Genomic DNA, 19227 nt, shown 5'->3' with positions numbered 1-19227 from the left:
TAGTACTTTTTTATTTCTTAAGCATTCCCTATACCTAACTGCTTTAATTTGTGAGTTATTGGTGATTCAAGCTAAACATTAATTGCAACAAAAAATACGTAAAATTTTTTAGGTTGGCCGTGAAAATACTCAATCCCAAATAAATTTACAGAAATAAATACATATTAATCCAGACTGGTCCTTAAAATTACCAATAATGGTTTAGCTATCGAAATACCTACTTAGTTAAGATTGTTGGTGCGATTAACAATTAAGCACAAATTAAAGCAGTTAGGTATAGGGAATGCTTAATAAATAAAAAAGTACCATATAATATCATTTCATTACAATACTAAAATACAGGGTGTTCCATTTAAGAAAACTCAGAAAATACTCATTCCGAGTTTCGACCAACCCTGTATACTAAAATTAAAAATTTAGCTATACTGATGATTCTTAACAATAGTAGAGTATACTAAAAATCATTTGAACGTAAGTAGAGTTTTAGATGTCAAACTACTACAATTCTACAGGGTGTTAATTTTGCTACGAAATTAATAAAAAAACGTAATTATCTTTTAAAATACCCTGTATAATATTACAAAACCTCAAAATTTAAGAAAGAAGACATCGAAGAAAATCAAAAAATGTAAAAATATACAGGGTGTCCCATTTAAAAAAACGAAGTTATAAGCAACTTCCGGTATAACCGGAAGTTGCAAAGAGATGAAAATATTTTCATTTATTACATCATCCTTCAAAACCCTTGTATTCCAATTTTCATGATTCTGTTGCCTTTAGTTCTCGAGATATTTCTAATAGGCCATTTATTTGCCTCACCCTGTATATTTGTCGTAATTATTTAATATATTGATTTTGTCAGTGTTTAACAGAAAAATGTCCAGTCGTAGCACAAAACTTTGTATAACAGAATACGAAGCATTAGCGGGTCGTGGATCTTCTGAGGTAGCCTCTTGCCTTACAAATACTATGAAAATGAAGTTACTGGGAAAGACTTCGCTTTTATGTCTGAAACTTTTTCGGGCCAAAATGGAAATTCAATTATTTTTTCCGCAATGTTTCTGTTTGCTGTTGAAACACTAACTATTTCAAAAATCGACCAGTTATTTTTTGAGCCCGGACATTCCCAAATGGAAGGTGATATGGTCCATGCCCACATCGAAAACGCGAGTAAAGGCTTGGAAATTTATGATCCATCGGGATGGTATATGTACAGTGAATAAAACGGCTTTAAAGAAAAAGAAATCAAAGTACGAAGTAGTTGAAATAGATGAAGAAGACATTTTGGATTTTAAAGAACTTCAAATTCAAATGATTAAAAATAAAAAACTGACATTGAAAAAAATGTTGTCAAATGGTTGAACATAGTTTGGCTACCATATACATATTATAAAAGAAGACACTGCACCCAGTTATTCCAAATATAATTTTAAATCAGACGAAATTTAACATACAGAGAAGGCAACTTCGAACATGTTCAATTAACAAACTTGTGTCAAGAAGAAAATATGACAAACCGTTAACGATTAATAATAAAAAGTTAAAAGGTTTAGTAGAACTCTGTGAGCAAAAATTAAAGAACAATATCACTTCTTTTACTAGAATCTTCAAGGAAGGGTGATGATCATAATGAAAATGTTTCAGAAGATGAAGGCGTTTAAAGATGGTATAAGTATTTAGATATTTTTTCATAAGTTTAATATTAGTATGTTATTAGAAAAATAAAGTTTTTTATTTAAATACACTTATTAACATTTTTAATAATACAGGGTTAGTGCTGCATTGGATATCCTGAAAATTTTGAAAATATCATCGAATTTAAGTTAAAGTCAAACTGGATATCTTGAAAAAAAGGGGAAATATCAGGAAAATTTTCGCCAAATTTTAGGGAAATTACATTTTTACATTTTCACCCAGCAGTACTAACCCTGTAGTAAAACTATTATTATCAGGTGCGACGTTAACGGTTACAAAAAATATGTATCGGTAATATCAAAAAGCGTTATCAGGTCATTATTAGAAAAAAAGTCTCTTTTTTCTCTGTAGAATATCAATAACCTGTAATAATTTTTACAATATGTCAAAGAAACCATAATAATACTATATAAATTTACAGATTTCTATTGTAATGTATTTTGCCTCCGTAATCACAAATTTGTTGGCTGATATTACGTTTCAAAACAGTTTTTCGCATTTTCTGCCACTTTATGTTTTTGTAGTTAACGTTGTTTGATACTAAACCCTCGATTTATTAGAAAGAGAAGTCAATTACCTTTAAAATGGTCTATTGTATAAGGTTGCTTGACTATTTTGAAGCAAATTCTGCTTTTTCAAGGTATTATACTTTTAATGATTTTTGATATTTTTTATGATTATTTTTTAAATTTCTCATTATGACTTTTTTTCTTGTACATTTAGGAATATACATTATATAATAGAAAACAGCATATTTTCTTTACTTTAAAATGGTGTATTCCAAAAAAATCTGGGACTATTTTTAAACAAGATATCCGTAGGATATCCAATGGTATGTGTAATTTAAAAAAAAATTAAAATTTTTTATTTTTTTTTTCACTTAGAAGAATACAATTGCATATTATAATATAACTTTTCGATATTGTGAAATATAAAATTACTATACTCCTGAGCAAATTCATATTTTATAACATACCTCATACACTATTAATAAAATTTTATATCTGATGATTGCATTTTAGTTTCACACTAGGCAGAGCATTTTATAAAGAATAACTTTTTTCATAAAATTAATACTAAAAAAGTTTTCCATATGGTTCCAACTATTGCATGTGTATATGTCACACTTTGAAAAAACATATCTTGTTTAAAAATAGTCCTAGAATTTTCTACAGTACACCATTTTAAAGTAAAGAAAATGAGCTTTACTTTTGATTGCACAATGTATATACCCAAATCTATATATATAAAATTCTAATTCGTAGGCTTTGTTACCGTACTCCTCCGAAACCACTTGACCGATTTTCATGAAATTTCGCAGGTGGACTCGACCGGAGAGGGAGTAGGTTGTTATCTATATTTCATAGCCGTACGTTATAAGGGGGCTTTGCCCCCCCTAAAATTTTTTTTTATTTTTCGACAAACCGATTTTTCTTAATTGTATATGATTCACAAGCAAAAGATACATATAATCCTAAATTTTCACTTTTCTATCTTTAACCGTTATTTTTTTTTAAATTTCGTGGTTTAACATCTATATATATAAAATTCTAATTCGCAGGCTTTGTTACCGTACTCCTCCGAAACCGCTTGACCGATTTTCATGAAATTTGGCAGGTGGACTCCTGCTCAATTGCGAAAAAAACGGCGTATACATCGTCTCTCTAGCTCAATTAGTTTCCGAGATAGCAAAACGAGGCCGTAGGACAACACGAGAGCACTAGAGACAACACTAAGCACACGAAACGAATGAGCGAAAATTGTACTAAAATCGGTGAAAATATAAAGTTTTTAACTTTACGATTACTATTTTTAATGTACAAAAAATATTTTAAAATTTTGCCGAAGGACCAGATCTCTGGTGTAAGAATCAAATTTTGGCGGAGGCGCAAATCTGGTATAATCAAAATTTTGGCGGACGCTTTTGGTGGAGGTTTGTAGTTGCCAAATTTAGTCGCGTGTTGGCTGCTGTACGATACGATATCTGAAATTTATGACGATTTGTCTTTTGTAATAAATGCAAGTTTATCTTATATTAAAGAAAAAAAGAAACACAGATATTATATACATCCCATCATAAAAGAACGAAATTATAAGGAATTTTGTTACACATTATATAACGAAATTAATATAATAAAGGCCCAGAAAAGTTTTTTAATTTTACAAGAATGTCTAAAAAATATTTTCAGGAGTTATTAGTAAGTATAAAAGAGCCGTTTTCAAGAAATAACACCATTATGAGGGAAAGCATATCACCTAAGAAAAACTATTTATAACGCTAAGAGGCTGTCCATTCAATGGTACGCCACTGAGCAAATACAGGTGTTAAATTGATGCCCCTCTATTATACCCAATTTATTGGGAAATAGTGATGTTTCACAAATTATTATTAACAAAAAAATTATTCAAATTAAAGGCACAGTACTTATCGAGAAAGACGAAAACCAGAATATACAAAACCGTAATAAGAGCAACAGTCACCTGCCGGATGTGAGACATGGGTGTTAAATAAAACAGAAGGAGAAATGATAAAGAGTTGAGAACGGAACGTACTGAGAGCTATTTTCAGGGAAAATATTACAGATACGGAAGACGGCTGGCATAGAAGCAGCAATCAAGAATTAAGGATGCATTACAAGGAACCAAGTATAACAAGATAAACAAAGTCATAAAGAATCAGATGGGCAGGTCATTTTGAGGGGATGGATAAGGAAAGAATGCCAAAGATGGTACTGCTAAGAAGACCAGTTGGGACTAGGGACGAGGTAGACTAGGACTGCAAAAAAGTTTCAGGAATATAATAGTATCGACGAAAATTATACACTGGAAAGGAAAGGCGAAAAATAGGATATAGTGGAGAACTAGAGAACTGGAGAACTATTTTACATACCTAGACATCAAATAAAATTATATATAAGTTATTAGTATAAACTGTATTGTGTAAAATTTGAAAAAAAAAATATTTTTAGTAGATTACTTTTTTCCAGATAGAAATATTGTACCTAATTAAGTTGCTCTTTAAGCTATAAGATAAAAAATTAAAATAAAATGAGTCCCATATAAAAATAATTTGATATGGGAGTAAAAAATTCAAGGCAAAATATAGTTCAAGTCTGTAATTTCCATCATTAAACAAGCTTTGGTAACACTCACAACAAAATTCGCTAGAAAACAGCTCAAACGTCTGTGTTATACCACAATACACGCATTTATGATATGCCGTCGAAGTCGTAAAACCGATTGGCGACATTAGGGCGAGATATGGTTTCTAGGATGGGTCGCGGTAACGCCGCTGCAACGAAAATTTTAAGAGCGCCTGGTGTGTGTCACTGCACCAAAGTATAGTAAGGGATGCGTCGCTTTCCACATTTTAGCGGGGGTTCAGTCGACGTACGCCGTTCCGTCTGTGTTAGCGCATACTCCCTACTGAATTCCGAGCATAATGGTACTATTTTTTTTGTCTCTAGCGCTGTCCGTTTCCGAAATAGCGAACCGTAAGCAGTAGAAAAATTCTGAGCACAGAAGAAGAACGAGCGGGAAATTTTATAAAAGAAAAGTGCAACAGTTTAACTTTTGAACTCAAATTGAACAAAATATGAATTTCACATAATTTGTCCTATTAAATGTACCTTTCCGTCTAATTTTTTTCTAATTTCCGAATATCATATAATTGTCCGATTAAATGTACCTTTTTTTATATACCTACAAATTTTGCATTATTGTGAATAAATATTTAGACATATAATTTTATTTTTAATTCGAGGAATTTGTATTTCAATCAATTTTTATGTCGAGCAATTTATTTTCGAGCAGTTGATTTTGAGTAAAATTATGACACATTATCTAATTCTGACACACTACCTAAGGTGCAACGAAGTTCACCGGGTCATCTAGTATACAATAAAAAAAGTTAAAAATTTAAAAATAATCGTAAAATATATTGAAAATCATTAAAAGTATAAAATTTTGAAAACCATATTTTGCTTAAATATAGCCATACGGCATTCTACGATAGAACATTTTAAAGGTAATTGACTCCTTTTTCTACTAAATGTATCTAATATTCTAACTAAAAAAGTTACAAAACAATGTAACAAGGAAAATATCCCAAAATCGCTGTGAGTGGCGAAATTTGAAAAATCATATTTTGGAAATTGTAAATCATAGGGACTTCTACCAAACGCCATTTTAAAGAGGAAGAATGAAAGTTCTTTATCTGTGAAGCAGTCTCTATACCTATATCCCCGTGGAAAAAAGTTATGGGGCAGAAAACAAAATTGCTATCTTTCATGTTTTTTTCTTGCTATTCTTTTGGATATATTTTTGTAAAAAAACATGTTTTTGACTTTAAAATATGATATTTCGATAGTAAATTTAACCTGGAACAATTTTCCTATAGACGTGTTTGCAATAAATGTGCATAGAACTCACCCTAATTCGCCCTGTGCCTAGGGACTAATTCACCCCTTTCTCAAAAACGCACCCATTTAAATGGTAGCACTCCGCGGTTTTTTCAAATATAGAGGTCCATTGACTATATGAAATAATAAAACCCTGTTAACGTTGTAGTTCCTTTCTAAAATACATAATCAATAGCCTAATAACAAACAATGTCCAATGTAAATATCTGATCATTTATTTGTTGTATGTCCTATTATATTATATTAATATGTGATAGATTGTAAATATACTGGGAGTTAATAAAAAATAATCTGGTAAAAACAGTATCATTTGAAGAAACACTGCGCTAGGTTCCGGTGAAAAACGTATTAAAAAAAAAGGATTAATTTAAAAAGCGACCATAGAATTCCAATGTTTCTTTCGGGAAAAGTGTCGTAAGTCAAAGTTTTGGAAGCAAACTGTATTATTTCGAATTCTAAATGTCGTTTTTTGGTTATAATTTTCTTTTAAAAAATAATTTTCCTATCATACTCTAGCCAAGTTGTAACAGGTAAAATTTTGATACAAAAATTAAATGTTTACTAACTAAAATAAAAAATATTTTTGAAAAGAATCAAAGAATAGCTATTTATGAAACAGTTCGTGAAGTATGCTTTTTCGAACGCACGCGATGTTTAGAGCACGAGCGACAGCGGAGCGAGTGCTATACATCGCGTAAGTTCGCAAAAATTACTTCACGCACAGTTTCATACAATATTTTATCTACGATAAACAAATAAAAAACTGTAACACATCGTCACTGGAATTGGTTTCTATTCTACAATTTTTAGAACTTTGACATTTAAAAATTCTAAATTCTTTTAAACCACAAAACTGTCAAAACTTTTGTCGTAATTTATTGCTGACAATGTCAACACCATGACAACGCAAAAGTTAAGGATATTTGATTATATGAAAGTGTGCCAAAAACAGTGCGAAAAAGTAAATCCCATTTAAAATACATTGTTACTTCACGCACACTTTAAATCCTTCACGCACTGATATTTATAATGACAGTTTTCACAAACTAAGAACTTATACATAATATGCGATAGAGAAGATAACAGTTATTTATGATATAAGTGTTAAAAGTAGGTACAATTTTAAGGCACGCATGTAAAGGTTGGCAGAATGAGCGAAGCGAATTCTACAATTCACATTAGTGCCTTAAAAAATGTACTGTTAACACGTATATCATACAATATTTTGTATAAAGACGCAAATTCTTTAATTGCGCAAATTGTACTATTAATATTAATGTTAATAAATAAAATATAAATATTTTGACGTTTTCTTTCAAAATTTGACATTTCACTTTTAACTGCAGTGCCTTAAAATTTTTATAGCACCCAGTGCTTTACAGTGACATTTTTAAGAAAATTTGACATTTCATTTTTAACTGCGGTGCCTTAAAAATTTTAAAGCACCCAGTGCTTTAAAGTGACATGTTTAAGGAGTGCTAAAAATTGCATTTTTAACACGTTTGTAGAAAAAATATTTTATCTAATCTATGTCATATTATGTATAGTTTTTAGTTTGGAAAAACGGTCATTATCAGTGAAAACTGATAGCAGTGCGTGAAGGGTTTAAAGTGTGCGTGAAGTAACAATGTATTTTAAATGGGATTTAATTTTTCGCACTGTTTTTTTGGCACACTTTCATATAATCAAATATCCTTAACTTTCGCGTTGTCATGGTGATGACATAATGAGCAATAAATTACAACAAAAGTTTTGACAGTTTTGTGGTTTGAAAGAAATCAGAATTTTTAAATGTCAAAGTTCTAAAAAATGTAGAATAGAAATGAATTCCAGTAACGAAGAGTTACAGTTTTTTTATTTGTTTATCGTAGGAAAATATTGTATGAAACTGTGCGTGAAGTACTTTTTGCGAACTTACGCGATGTATAGCACTCGTAAAAAGCATACTTCACCAATTGATTCATAAATAACTATTGTTTTCGCTCTCCCGTAAAATTTTAATAGCTTTGAACGCGCAGGACATCCTGGGTATACTCAGAGGGAGAACGCCTGCGCATTACAAATTCGAGCGTTCGCGGAGTTCAAATCTTTCCCTCTGAACACCCTCCGGATTTTTAATTCGGTGTTCGCGCAGTACAGAAAAAAGATCCTGAACGTGTCCGGGATACGCTCTCGACGTTCGAGGATTTTGTTTCGGATTTTAAGTTCGCACAGGCGCACAAAATATTTGGGAAGAATTTCTTGACATCAGCTTACTCCTTCCAATTTTTAACCTAAAATATTGTTTTGTTAAACAACTTGTAGATGTAGATTCTGGTTTTTAAAATTTTGAAATTATGTAAAGTGTTGTATCATTAAGTATTATTCAAACAAATTTTAATATTTTTTATATTAAAGCTTTTTTAGTTGTGTTTGTCAATGTTTTCCATTAGTATGTTTGTAAATACGTAGGTACCTTTTCTAGTATTATTTTCATTCGATATTCGATAATTATCTCTTACGGTAGTATGTATTACAATAAATTGTACTCTGTTTTTACCTAATTTCTTCTATCTAGATGAGCTGATAAGTACCTACATATTCTTGTGGTTTATTTTTCAGTTTAATTTATGAGTTAAATTAGTCTCTAATTGAATATAATGAAACATAAACAACACATCAAACTTATTCTGAAACTATTTCTTGTGTCTTGTTATATTTCATTATTTTTGTGGTGTAATAAACCACAACATAATGCCACAACCTATCAAATTCAATACAAACCTATATATCAAAATTGGAAATTATTGCTTTACTAAATTATTCCTTCCTTCAGATAATGTTCAACCCCCAGGAAGTTAAAGGTAATTTTTATATCTAAATATCAAGCTGCCATTTCCAAGTAATACATAACAATCTTTTACTCTCTACAAAAATGTAAGCCGGATTTTGGCGTGGAAATACCAAATTATCGAAATAATGTGAAAATAATAAAGAAAGACGCTAATCAAATTTCTAACTTCTAAGAAAGGCATTGAATTATAGAAAGCTAATCATTTGCCTGTTGCTTTTATTCTCTTTCTCTTTGTTGACATACAAATTTGTTGCATTTGCATTTTTTGACATTGATTTCGAAATAAGAAAGGGACAACAAAAGGTTTCCTTCTCTAACTTTAATGTATGCAACCCGTCATTACATTACGAATCCGAAATTTGTTCGCGGAGCGAACAATCCTGAGCATGTCCTGGATAAGTTTACGTTGACGCCTGCGCATTGGAAACTAATCCCGAACTTACGCTAAATACGTTCGATTTGTACTGCGCGAACACTGCTATTATTTTGAGTTTTTACTGCTTAGAACGGGATGCGTGATTTATCATAATATAGCCCATGATCTCTTGATATATCTACTTAGTACTACTCTATTTTTTTAGTCTCCCGTTCAACCATCAGAACTTTCCACCAATACTTTGGGTAGAAGCCGACCAAGGCCCAGAGATCCATCGTACACAAATTTTACAACTATGAGACGAGACCACATTATAGCTGACTCAATTCCAGGACCTGAGAGTTGTGTTTAAACAAAAAACATTAAATAAATTACGAAGTGAAGCTGAGTTTGCATCTCCACAAACAATGTGAACATTATCATTTGATATAATTTCTAAATATTTATTTGCGTATTACATTATATGCGTATACCGTATACCTAATTTATACCTTGTATAGTTGCTACATGCCACGTTTTATCACACCTTTTTATGTCGTTTGACATAGAGGAAAGGCACCAAATTTGAGACACTTTTTTTGAAAAACAAATATAAAACAGAATATTCAAAAATGTTAAAACATTTATTTCGAAAACTTAAAATTAGTGTTTCTACAATACAACAAAAAATAAATAAATCGAATAAGACATATATTTTTGCAAAAAAAATACATCTAATTTTTTTGCGACATTTAATATTAAAAATAAAAGGTCGCTTAATTTGAGATAGCCAGGTATCCAAATTTGAGACAGGTACCCCAATTTGAGATACTATTCAAAAAAGCCCTTTCCTTCGCAGAAAAGACAAATAAATGTGCTGGACTTTATTTCTCCACAGTCTTCATGTGCCCACCTGCCACACTGGTCACATTGGTAACACTTAGCCCATCGTTCTCCATATTTATCGTCGGAAAATTTTCCGGTGCAAAATAGACATTCCGCGTCGTTCTCTCCACTTTCGTCAGACGATGAATCAGCTAATGGAAAGTCTTCGCTGCTATCTGAACTTGAACTCGAAGAAACTTTCCGTTTCCTTCTTGATGTTTTGCCTTTTGATGTAGAAGGTTGACCTGCGTCTTCGTGTACTGCTATTTCTTCTTCGGATGTTGCTGTTTTTTCTGATCTAACACTTTTTGTTGAACTGCTTTTTTCTGGAGCTAATACACAATCCAAGTTTAGCTGGGGTACTAGTTTTTTTGCTTTTTTCTTCTGCAAACTCTGCTCTAATTCTTCTTTGTAGGGTGTTAGAGTAATTACTGAAGCCTTTCCTGATCTGGCATGTGGCTTTTTAGTGGTGTCTCTCTTGTATAAAGGGATCGGACAGATGTCTTTCGGAGACACAAGCTGTTGATGAGGTAGTGGTTGACTAGGAGTTCTATGTTCTCGCATTGGATGATTTGGTTGTTCATGGTTTGGTTCTATTATTTGTTCGTCCCTTTCGTTTTGTGTTTCCAAGTGCTCTTGAATTCCAAATTCAAAGTCCCTAAAAATATGGCGACAAATAGGGACCAGTCCAGTTTTTCGGAAACCATTGCAAGATATTTCCATCGTCGCAGCTTTGTTATATGCTTTACAAAAAATACTGGCAATGGCATAAGGCGACACAACACTCAACTGATTTTCTCTAAGCCAGTTTTCTATTTCTTTTGCGTAGTAAGTTTTCAGCGGTGCCTTAAAAGCAACATCCAACGGTTGCATTTTATGTGTAGAATGTGGTGGGAGGCAAATAATCGTCACATGATTCTGTTTGGCCAAATCTATTAGAGCAACGTTTCTCGTATGAGAATAGTGGCCATCAAGGACGAGAAGAACAGGGTCTGCAGCTGAAGGTTTAGTGAATTTTATGAAATGTTGTAGCCATCTAATGAAAATATCGGCCTGTACCCAACCTGACACATGGCATTCTGCGACTGCTCCAGTGGGAGCTCCTAGCATCAACTCTGTTTTCAAATTTGTTCTAGGGAAGATTAATAATGGTGGTACGAAAACTCCTGCAGCATTCATACATGAAATAACAGTAATCAGCTTGCCCCTTCTGCTGAAGTAAGTGACGAAACCTGCTTCTTCCCTCTCAAAGAAATGACTTTGCTATGTTTGTGCTGAACAATTGTAATATCTGTTTCGTCTACATTGAATATACGTTGTGCAGGGTTAGTAAGCTTAAGATATTCTGGTTCATACAGGTCAAAGAACTTGGATACATTTTCATGAGTAAACGATTTTACTCGAGCAGATGACATTCCCTGAGGAGTACGCATTGAAAGCGTCGGATGCCTTTTCAGAAAGAGTCTCAACCATTTCTTTCCGGCTGATTTTTTGACTCCGCTAAATGGATGTGGTATTGAGTTTCGTATTGCAAGTTGAAATGCCAGTCGTTTTATATCACGCGCTCTTAGCCCGAAATAACGTTGCTCCATAGTTAGGGCATATACTCAACCAACTCATTTTCTAATTCCAAAGGAAGAATAGGTCGGCGGCCAATTGATATCCCGACGAGTTCTTCTGGAGTCTTGTCTGATTTCACATATCGTTCTAAGGTACCTTTTGGTACTTCAAAAACTTTTGAGGCCTTCAAATAGCCCATCTCTCTATTTCTTACTATATTTACAGCCCGTATCATATGATTTGCATTCCATTTTTTATTTTTTGGCGGCATCTACAAACAAAAAAATACATAAAAATAAAAATTTTACACGGGGTCCTAATTTGAGACACTCTCAAATTTGGAACCTACAGGTGTCTCAAATTAGGATTTTTCCGCCAAAAATTAAACGGATTTTTGTTGGTTATGTATGCCACACAATTACCGTTTAATTTGCATAAAATGTATTAACTAATATTAAACTACCAAACAAAAATTACTGGAGTAAATGTAATCATCTTACCTTGATGTATTGTAAGTTTTTATAAATTCTGAAAAACTTTGTGTATGGTGTAAATCAAATTAACGTCGACAAAACAACAACGGTCACTTCTAAGCGCCAACTAAAAGCAGATCTACTACTAACTTCACAGAATGATCAGTTTTCAATATTTTCACTAGATGTCAACCCATCGTACACAAATATACGACGGTGTCTCAAATTAGGCGCCTGTCTCAAATTTGGTGCCTTTCCTCTAATATAATCTGTCTTGGTATCTACACAGGCGAGCAAAAAAAATTGACTCAAAAAATAAGTTATATTGTTGACTACATCGTTTGGCAAGTGTCTATCCACATACAGGGTGATTGATTAGTGGAGTAATGCTCAACAGATCCGCTATAGTAATAGATAGCAATAAAAGTTAAAAACAAAAATTGTGGACAACTTCGAGATGCATATTAAAAAATTAATATGTTCAATAAAGTGGCAAACCAAACTGATGTATTTTTAAATAGAACATACTATATTTTATTTTATACTCGAAATCTTCTTAACTTCTCCATCACAAAAATATAAAGAACTGTTATGTTGTACAGGGTATTTACAAAGTTATAACCAATTTTCTATGAAAATCGTAACAAGTTCAGCTCCCTGTATAAATAAAAATAAGCACAACAGCAATGGTTTATTGATGCCATATTTTTTTGTTGATTGTAAAAATTTTTAGGAATGGTTAATATTGCTAATTTTCTTTATATCGAATACAGGCTGAGTCAAAACGCAAGTACATTATTTTTTCAGTAATTTTAAATAAAACACCCTGTAGTTTATGTCACTATCGAAAAGTACCGTTACCGTACTTTAATTTTTGAACAATATTCCCTGGTCTAAATTTATTAGTTTTCGAGATATTTTCATTTTTCAGAGCAAATTATTAATTAGGGGTCTAAAAATTTTAAGTAAGCTATGACTATGAATTTTTTAAAACTGATAATTTAAGATTACTGGTTATCAATCCGGTAACCAATGTAGCAAATAAAGATAGAAAAATAATTTATTAGTAATAAATTTTACAAAAACAACACAACCACAACATACAACATTTTTGAAACAATTAAAAACTACTTTTGTGTGTAAATGTAACAAATAAAGAAAAAATAATAATTTAGTAATTATAAATTTTACAAAAAAAAAACACAAACACAAAATACAGCATTTTGTGAAAACAATTAAAAACTACTTTTTTATGTAAATGTAACAATGTAACAAATAAAGAACGAAAAATAATTTATCAGTAAAAAATTTTACAAAAAAAACACAAAATACAACATTTTTGAAAAAATTAAATGCTACTTTTAGTACAAAATTTTATATATTTAATTACATAAGGTGTTCAAAATGAGATGAGTGAATCAGTTACTTACACTACGAATCGTTTGACAATTAACACTTCGAAATACACTTAGTATTCTATGTTTCATCTCATCCCTTGTTGTTGGAGGCATTTTATAACTTTCATTCTTAATGTAACCCCAAAAAACCAATCCAATTTATTAAATTTTGGTGATCTGGGTGGCCACGCTACTGGTCCATTGAAAAATGAAAATATCTCGAAAACTAATAAATTTAGACATAGAGAATGTTGTATACAAATTAAACCACGATAATGCGACTTTTCAATAGTAATATAAAATACAGGGTGTTCTATTTAACATTAGTGAAAAAATGATGTACTTGCGTTTGGACTTACCCTGTTTTCGATATAAAAAAGAATGTGTGTGTACTTTGTACGCACGTAAGAAGTTATACTTCTAAATATGATTTCAATGAAATAAATATACTTTCGGACAGTTTATTTGTATTTTATTTAAAGATTTAATTAATTTTTACTTACTACTTTGGAAATTTTTTTATTAAAACAATACCAAAAATTAAAAAAAGATTAGAAAACACCAAGATTCGAACCGGGGTCCTCTTGATCTCCAGTCCAACGCTCTACCACTGAGCTATACCCTTTTGTTTATCCGGGCTACAAGATTTCTCAGACATAGTGACAAACAGACGAAGTGAATTATAAAATACTTTAAATATGCTTCTTTTCATGAGCATTTTTCAGTGCGTCACAAATGATAGAAAAAAGGTAAGTCCGTCATAATATATTTTAGTGACATGACATTTTAGTTAAATCTGACAGTTGTCACATTTTATTTGCAATTTGGCATAAAATCAAATCAAATTGCATTTATAAAATGGTATTTTCTTTGATTTGTATAGTCTTATAAATTGTACAGATTATACTGTAACAAAAACGGGCGTTCGGGTATTTATTTACGACTTTATTATTTATTTATACAAGTTTACTTTACAAACTTTAGCTTAAGACTCCTCTATTTACAAATATACCCGTATTTATACCCAGTTGTTATTCTGGAACAATCGACGCCAATCTCTAGCTATCAGCTTGTTCCGCCTACGGGACGTACGTTCGAGAAGTCTCTCCTCCTCTCCGCGGAGGCCTTGATCATTCGATTACGTCATTCTCGAGGTGTTTACTGTTATACGGTGGTCGGCCAAGATTTCTCTTTCGTTACAATACTTATTCGTAGATATATAATTCGTAAATAATTTTTTTTCGATTATAGCGCCATTTATTGACAACTGGAATAAATGTTATAAATGTCACCGACGAAATGTAATCACCGACGTGCGTTTTTTTCTGTCACATGCAATTTAATGCGTTAGAAAGAAATCGGAAAACTGTGACGCACTGAAAGATCCTCATGAGAAAAACCATATTACTTATTATCTTATTCCCAAGGTAGACAAGTCCAAATACACAAAAATTATAATAATAGTGATTTATGATATAAATGTTAAAAGTACAATTTTAAGGCACGTATGTGAAAGTTTCGTGTGAAAGATTCGCTTCGCTCATTCTCCAATTCACATGAGTGCCTTGAAAATGTACTTTTTAACATATACCTATATCATAAAATATTTTTTCTACAAACGTCTTTATTATACCTATATCAACAATTATAATTTATTCATTCTCAATTACAGGACAATACCTACAAAAACTTTTACTTGAACTTGACTGACATTCCATTTTTATATTTTTTTTGACATTACATCAAAACTGCCTATACTGTCAATACGTAAATAAGAATAAAGTATCTACTTTTATTTTTGTATATTCTATTAAAAATGCAATAATATAGTTTAAATTAAATTTTAAAAGCCTTTTAAACTACCTTTTTCAAATTGCGCAAGTTGTATTATTAATATTAATGTTAATAAATGAAATATAAATATTTTGACGTTTCTCAATTAAAACATTTAGTAACGAACTCCATACTGCCTGTGTGAGCATGCGCGCGGATTAATAAAATTTCACCCTCAATGAAATCGCGCCTAAATAAGTATAACTTCAAAAAATTAGCAATTTCAATCATTTTTAAAAATTTTGACAATAAATAAAAAATATGGCATCAATAAACCACTGCCGTTGTGCTTATTTTTATTTACACAGGGAGCTGATCTTGTTACTATTTTCATAGAAAATTGATTATAACTTTGTAAATACCCTGTATAACATAACAGACCTTTATATTTTTGTAATGGAGAAGTTAAGAAAATTTCGAATATAAAATAAAATACAGGGTGTTCTATTTAAAAAAAACATAAGTTTGGCCTGCCACTATGTTATCGAACACCCTGTAACATTCTTATTAATTTTAAAATGTGAAGCTCAAAGTTGGCTACAATTTTTGTTATTAATTTTATTGCTATCTATTACTATAGCGGATCTATTGAGCTTCATCCCACTAATCAATCACCCTGTATATGTAAAATTAGAACGAAACTATTGTGAATACAAGTAATTTTTATTGCAGTGACACCAATATTTGTAAAGTTAGTAACTAAAAAAACATTTTATGAATGCAAGTGATTATGTTATTGATATAAAAGTAAATTAACACAAAAAACCAAGTAGTATTTCCTCCTCTGTGTTGTATTACACTTTTCATGCGAGATGAGATCTAAAGGACCTCATGAAGTTTCTGACTGATTCCTGAAGAATAGCTTCCCACTCTTCATCTAATGAAGTTTTTAGCTCCGCCACTGTCGCTGGTGCTGGATAACGTCATAGAATTAAACTCTGCTTCATTGGCCAAGGTCCCAATTGACGCGCGTGTTCTTGGACAAACTAAAGTCAAGCTTGTATCTGATGTGTGTTCAATTTGGGCCCTGTGTTAGATTGTCTGGGAGTCAAAGTGCCAGTCTTAAGCCTTCTCCTAACTCTCCACTGAGTCACTGTGACACTTTTAATATTCCTCATGGATTGTTGAAGCTCAACTCGTTTCGCGTGCTGATTCCACAAGGCTCTCAAGACAATGAATCGATCACCCTTCTCTGTTATTACACATTGCGGACTCGAACGTAATCGTCGACTATAGCTTCCGATCTCCTGGTATCGACGATAAGCCCTTGAGACTGCAGACTGCGGCATTAGGAGGCGACGGGCGACCCACAACATTTGAAAAGCGACTGAGACGACCATCGGCAAATTCATATAGATCTAAGTTCCGTAGAGCATGCACGTTACAATATTTGCTGCATTCCATATGCCATACAGAAGTGGGCAAATTTTACAACACGTTGCCAATTTGCATAAAACAATTACTTTTTGGAAGCTCTAAAATAGACAATATTTTTTTGCATTAGTTGTTTTAGTTCAAAGAAAACAATATGAAATATGTACTAACCATAAACTTATAAATTTATCGAGTTAGTCGATTTTTTTGCTCGCAAGTGTATTATGTCATATATAATGTCATGTGTCATGTCATCTTTCATTAATTTTCCATGTCATTTAATGTCACATGTTTCATGTGGCATTTTTCTATCATAATATTATTTATTTGGCTTAAAATGCCTTTAAGGCCTAAGGATTAAAAGCTATAATGTTAAATGATATAATTAAAAAAAAACTATATAATAATCTTGTTTTTATACAACGTTCTACAATAATCCTTTTTTACTGCAAATGATAATATAGCAAACATTAGTGGTGTGCAAATCATGCGGAATTGCCAATACGAAACAATAATGTGAACTCATTAGAGAGTGTAGACATTGTAAAAAATTTTCTACAGCTATCAAAACTTCTGACTGAATTTCGTATATAATTAGATGAATAGACGCTGTAAAATGCTTTAATTTTAGGTTATTATCTCCTCTATGTTGCACAGGAACAAATAAAAATGTTCTTAGAATCTTTTATATTTTATATAAATATAGGTATATCTACTTTGGCTTTAGTTATAAAATAGGATTTTATAATACAGTAAAACCTCGATATAACGGACCTCTATTTAACGGACTTCGGACCTCTATTTTATTTATTTTATTTATTTTATTTATTTTATTTATTTTATTTATTTTATTTATTTTATTTATTTTATTTATTTTATTTATTTTATTTATTTTATTTATTTTATTTATTTTATTTATTTTATTTATTTTATTTATTTTATTTATTTTATTTATTTTATTTATTTTATTTTATTTTATTTATTTTATTTATTTCATTTAATTTTATTTAATTTTAATAATGAATCACGACCTCGTTAAGATACTCATAGGTGAATATTGCGGTATGAAAACGGGCATTTATGCAATATAGTCCGTTCTTTAACGGTAAAATATTGCAAAACCTCTAAATTTTAAAGAACCGCTTGGATTGACATGAAATTTGGCATACACATAGCTAACAAGTCAAAGAAAAAAGTGATATTGTGCCGATATGTGCTTTTGCCTCGGGGGTGCTTTTCACCCCCTCTTGGGGGTGAAAAATATTCGTCCAAGGTAAGTCCGGAAATTGATAAACTGACTAATTTTAAGTAACTTTTGTTCTATAAAGTTTTTTCACTTAGTCAATACTTTTCGAGTTATTTGCCAGTGAATATGTTCATTTTTTCAACAAAATAACCACACTTTTAGACGGTTTTTTGCAAATAACTCAAATAGTACGTATTTTGTCGAAAAAACATTGGTAGCAAAAATATAGCCTGTAAAAAATTTAAAAAAATGGTATATATATATCACGTTTCTATCCTAGTAGGAGCAGAGTTATAGCTAATTAAAAATAGGTTCATATTCGTCAAATTCCAAATGGAATACTTTAACGTGAAATAACCAAAAATGAAGCACATTTCGGGGAAAACTCATTACAACTTATTTAAAGTGTTTCATTTTTGTTTTATAAAAAAAATTTCTAGCATCAAAAGTAAACAAGTTACGCTCAAAATAAAGTTAGTCACTTTTTTTTGGTAAAAAAATCGGGAAAATCACCCCCTAATTAGTATCTCAAATGAACTTAATCGTTACGACTTCACAAGTTTCTTGACCCGTCTATGTATTGTTTATATGATCTGTAAGTTTCATCGGTTCAAAGTCCTTATTTTTGAAAGGGCTGTAGGAGAAAGGAGTTGAACGAGTCACTCATCACGAATGTATGCAAATTTAGAAACACGAAATCTCAATCAATTTTTGTCTAACAGAAAAACAAAAAAATACATGATATTCAGAAAAGCAATGCTGATTTTTTTTGTTTTTCGAGATTTTTGGTATCTCTAACAATTATTTTGAAGTTATTTTGAAAAAAACCATATTTTTCAAAATTAAAATTTTTAAAAATTTTACTTTAAAACCAAATTTTTTCCAAAATAAGCACTTTAAATCGATGAAACTTACAGATCATATAAACACAACAAAACTAAAATAATTTGTGGAGCGGTAACGATTAATTTCATTTAAGTTGCTAATTAGGGGGTGGTCTTCCCTATTTTTTGCCAAAACAAAAGCGACCAATATTATTTTGAGTGCAACTTGCTTAAATTTAATGCTAGAAACTTTTTATAAAAACACAAATAAAGCTTTTTTAAACACTTTAAAAAAGTCATAATGGGTTTCCCCAAAAAGTGCTTAATTTTT

General features: G+C 31.1%; 1 protein-coding gene across 2 annotated transcripts in view; it reads left to right on the top strand.

Moving 5' to 3' along the window:
- LOC126880447 (synaptogenesis protein syg-2-like) overlaps positions 1-10754 on the top strand; it is an 832444-nt gene extending 821690 nt beyond the window's left edge. For both annotated transcript variants that reach the window (XM_050644308.1, XM_050644310.1), the window contains one exon: positions 9531-10754. In XM_050644308.1, the coding sequence (XP_050500265.1) occupies positions 9531-9677 (147 nt within the window). In that variant the 3' untranslated portion in view covers positions 9678-10754. The remainder of the gene's footprint in view (positions 1-9530) is intronic.
- The last annotated feature ends 8473 nt before the right edge of the window (positions 10755-19227 follow it).

Source organism: Diabrotica virgifera, chromosome 2 (genome assembly GCF_917563875.1).
Source record: "Diabrotica virgifera virgifera chromosome 2, PGI_DIABVI_V3a".
Lineage (NCBI taxonomy): Eukaryota > Metazoa > Arthropoda > Insecta > Coleoptera > Chrysomelidae > Diabrotica > Diabrotica virgifera.
Note: the sequence above shows the minus strand (reverse complement) of the source record. Positions and strands in the feature narration are given on the sequence as shown.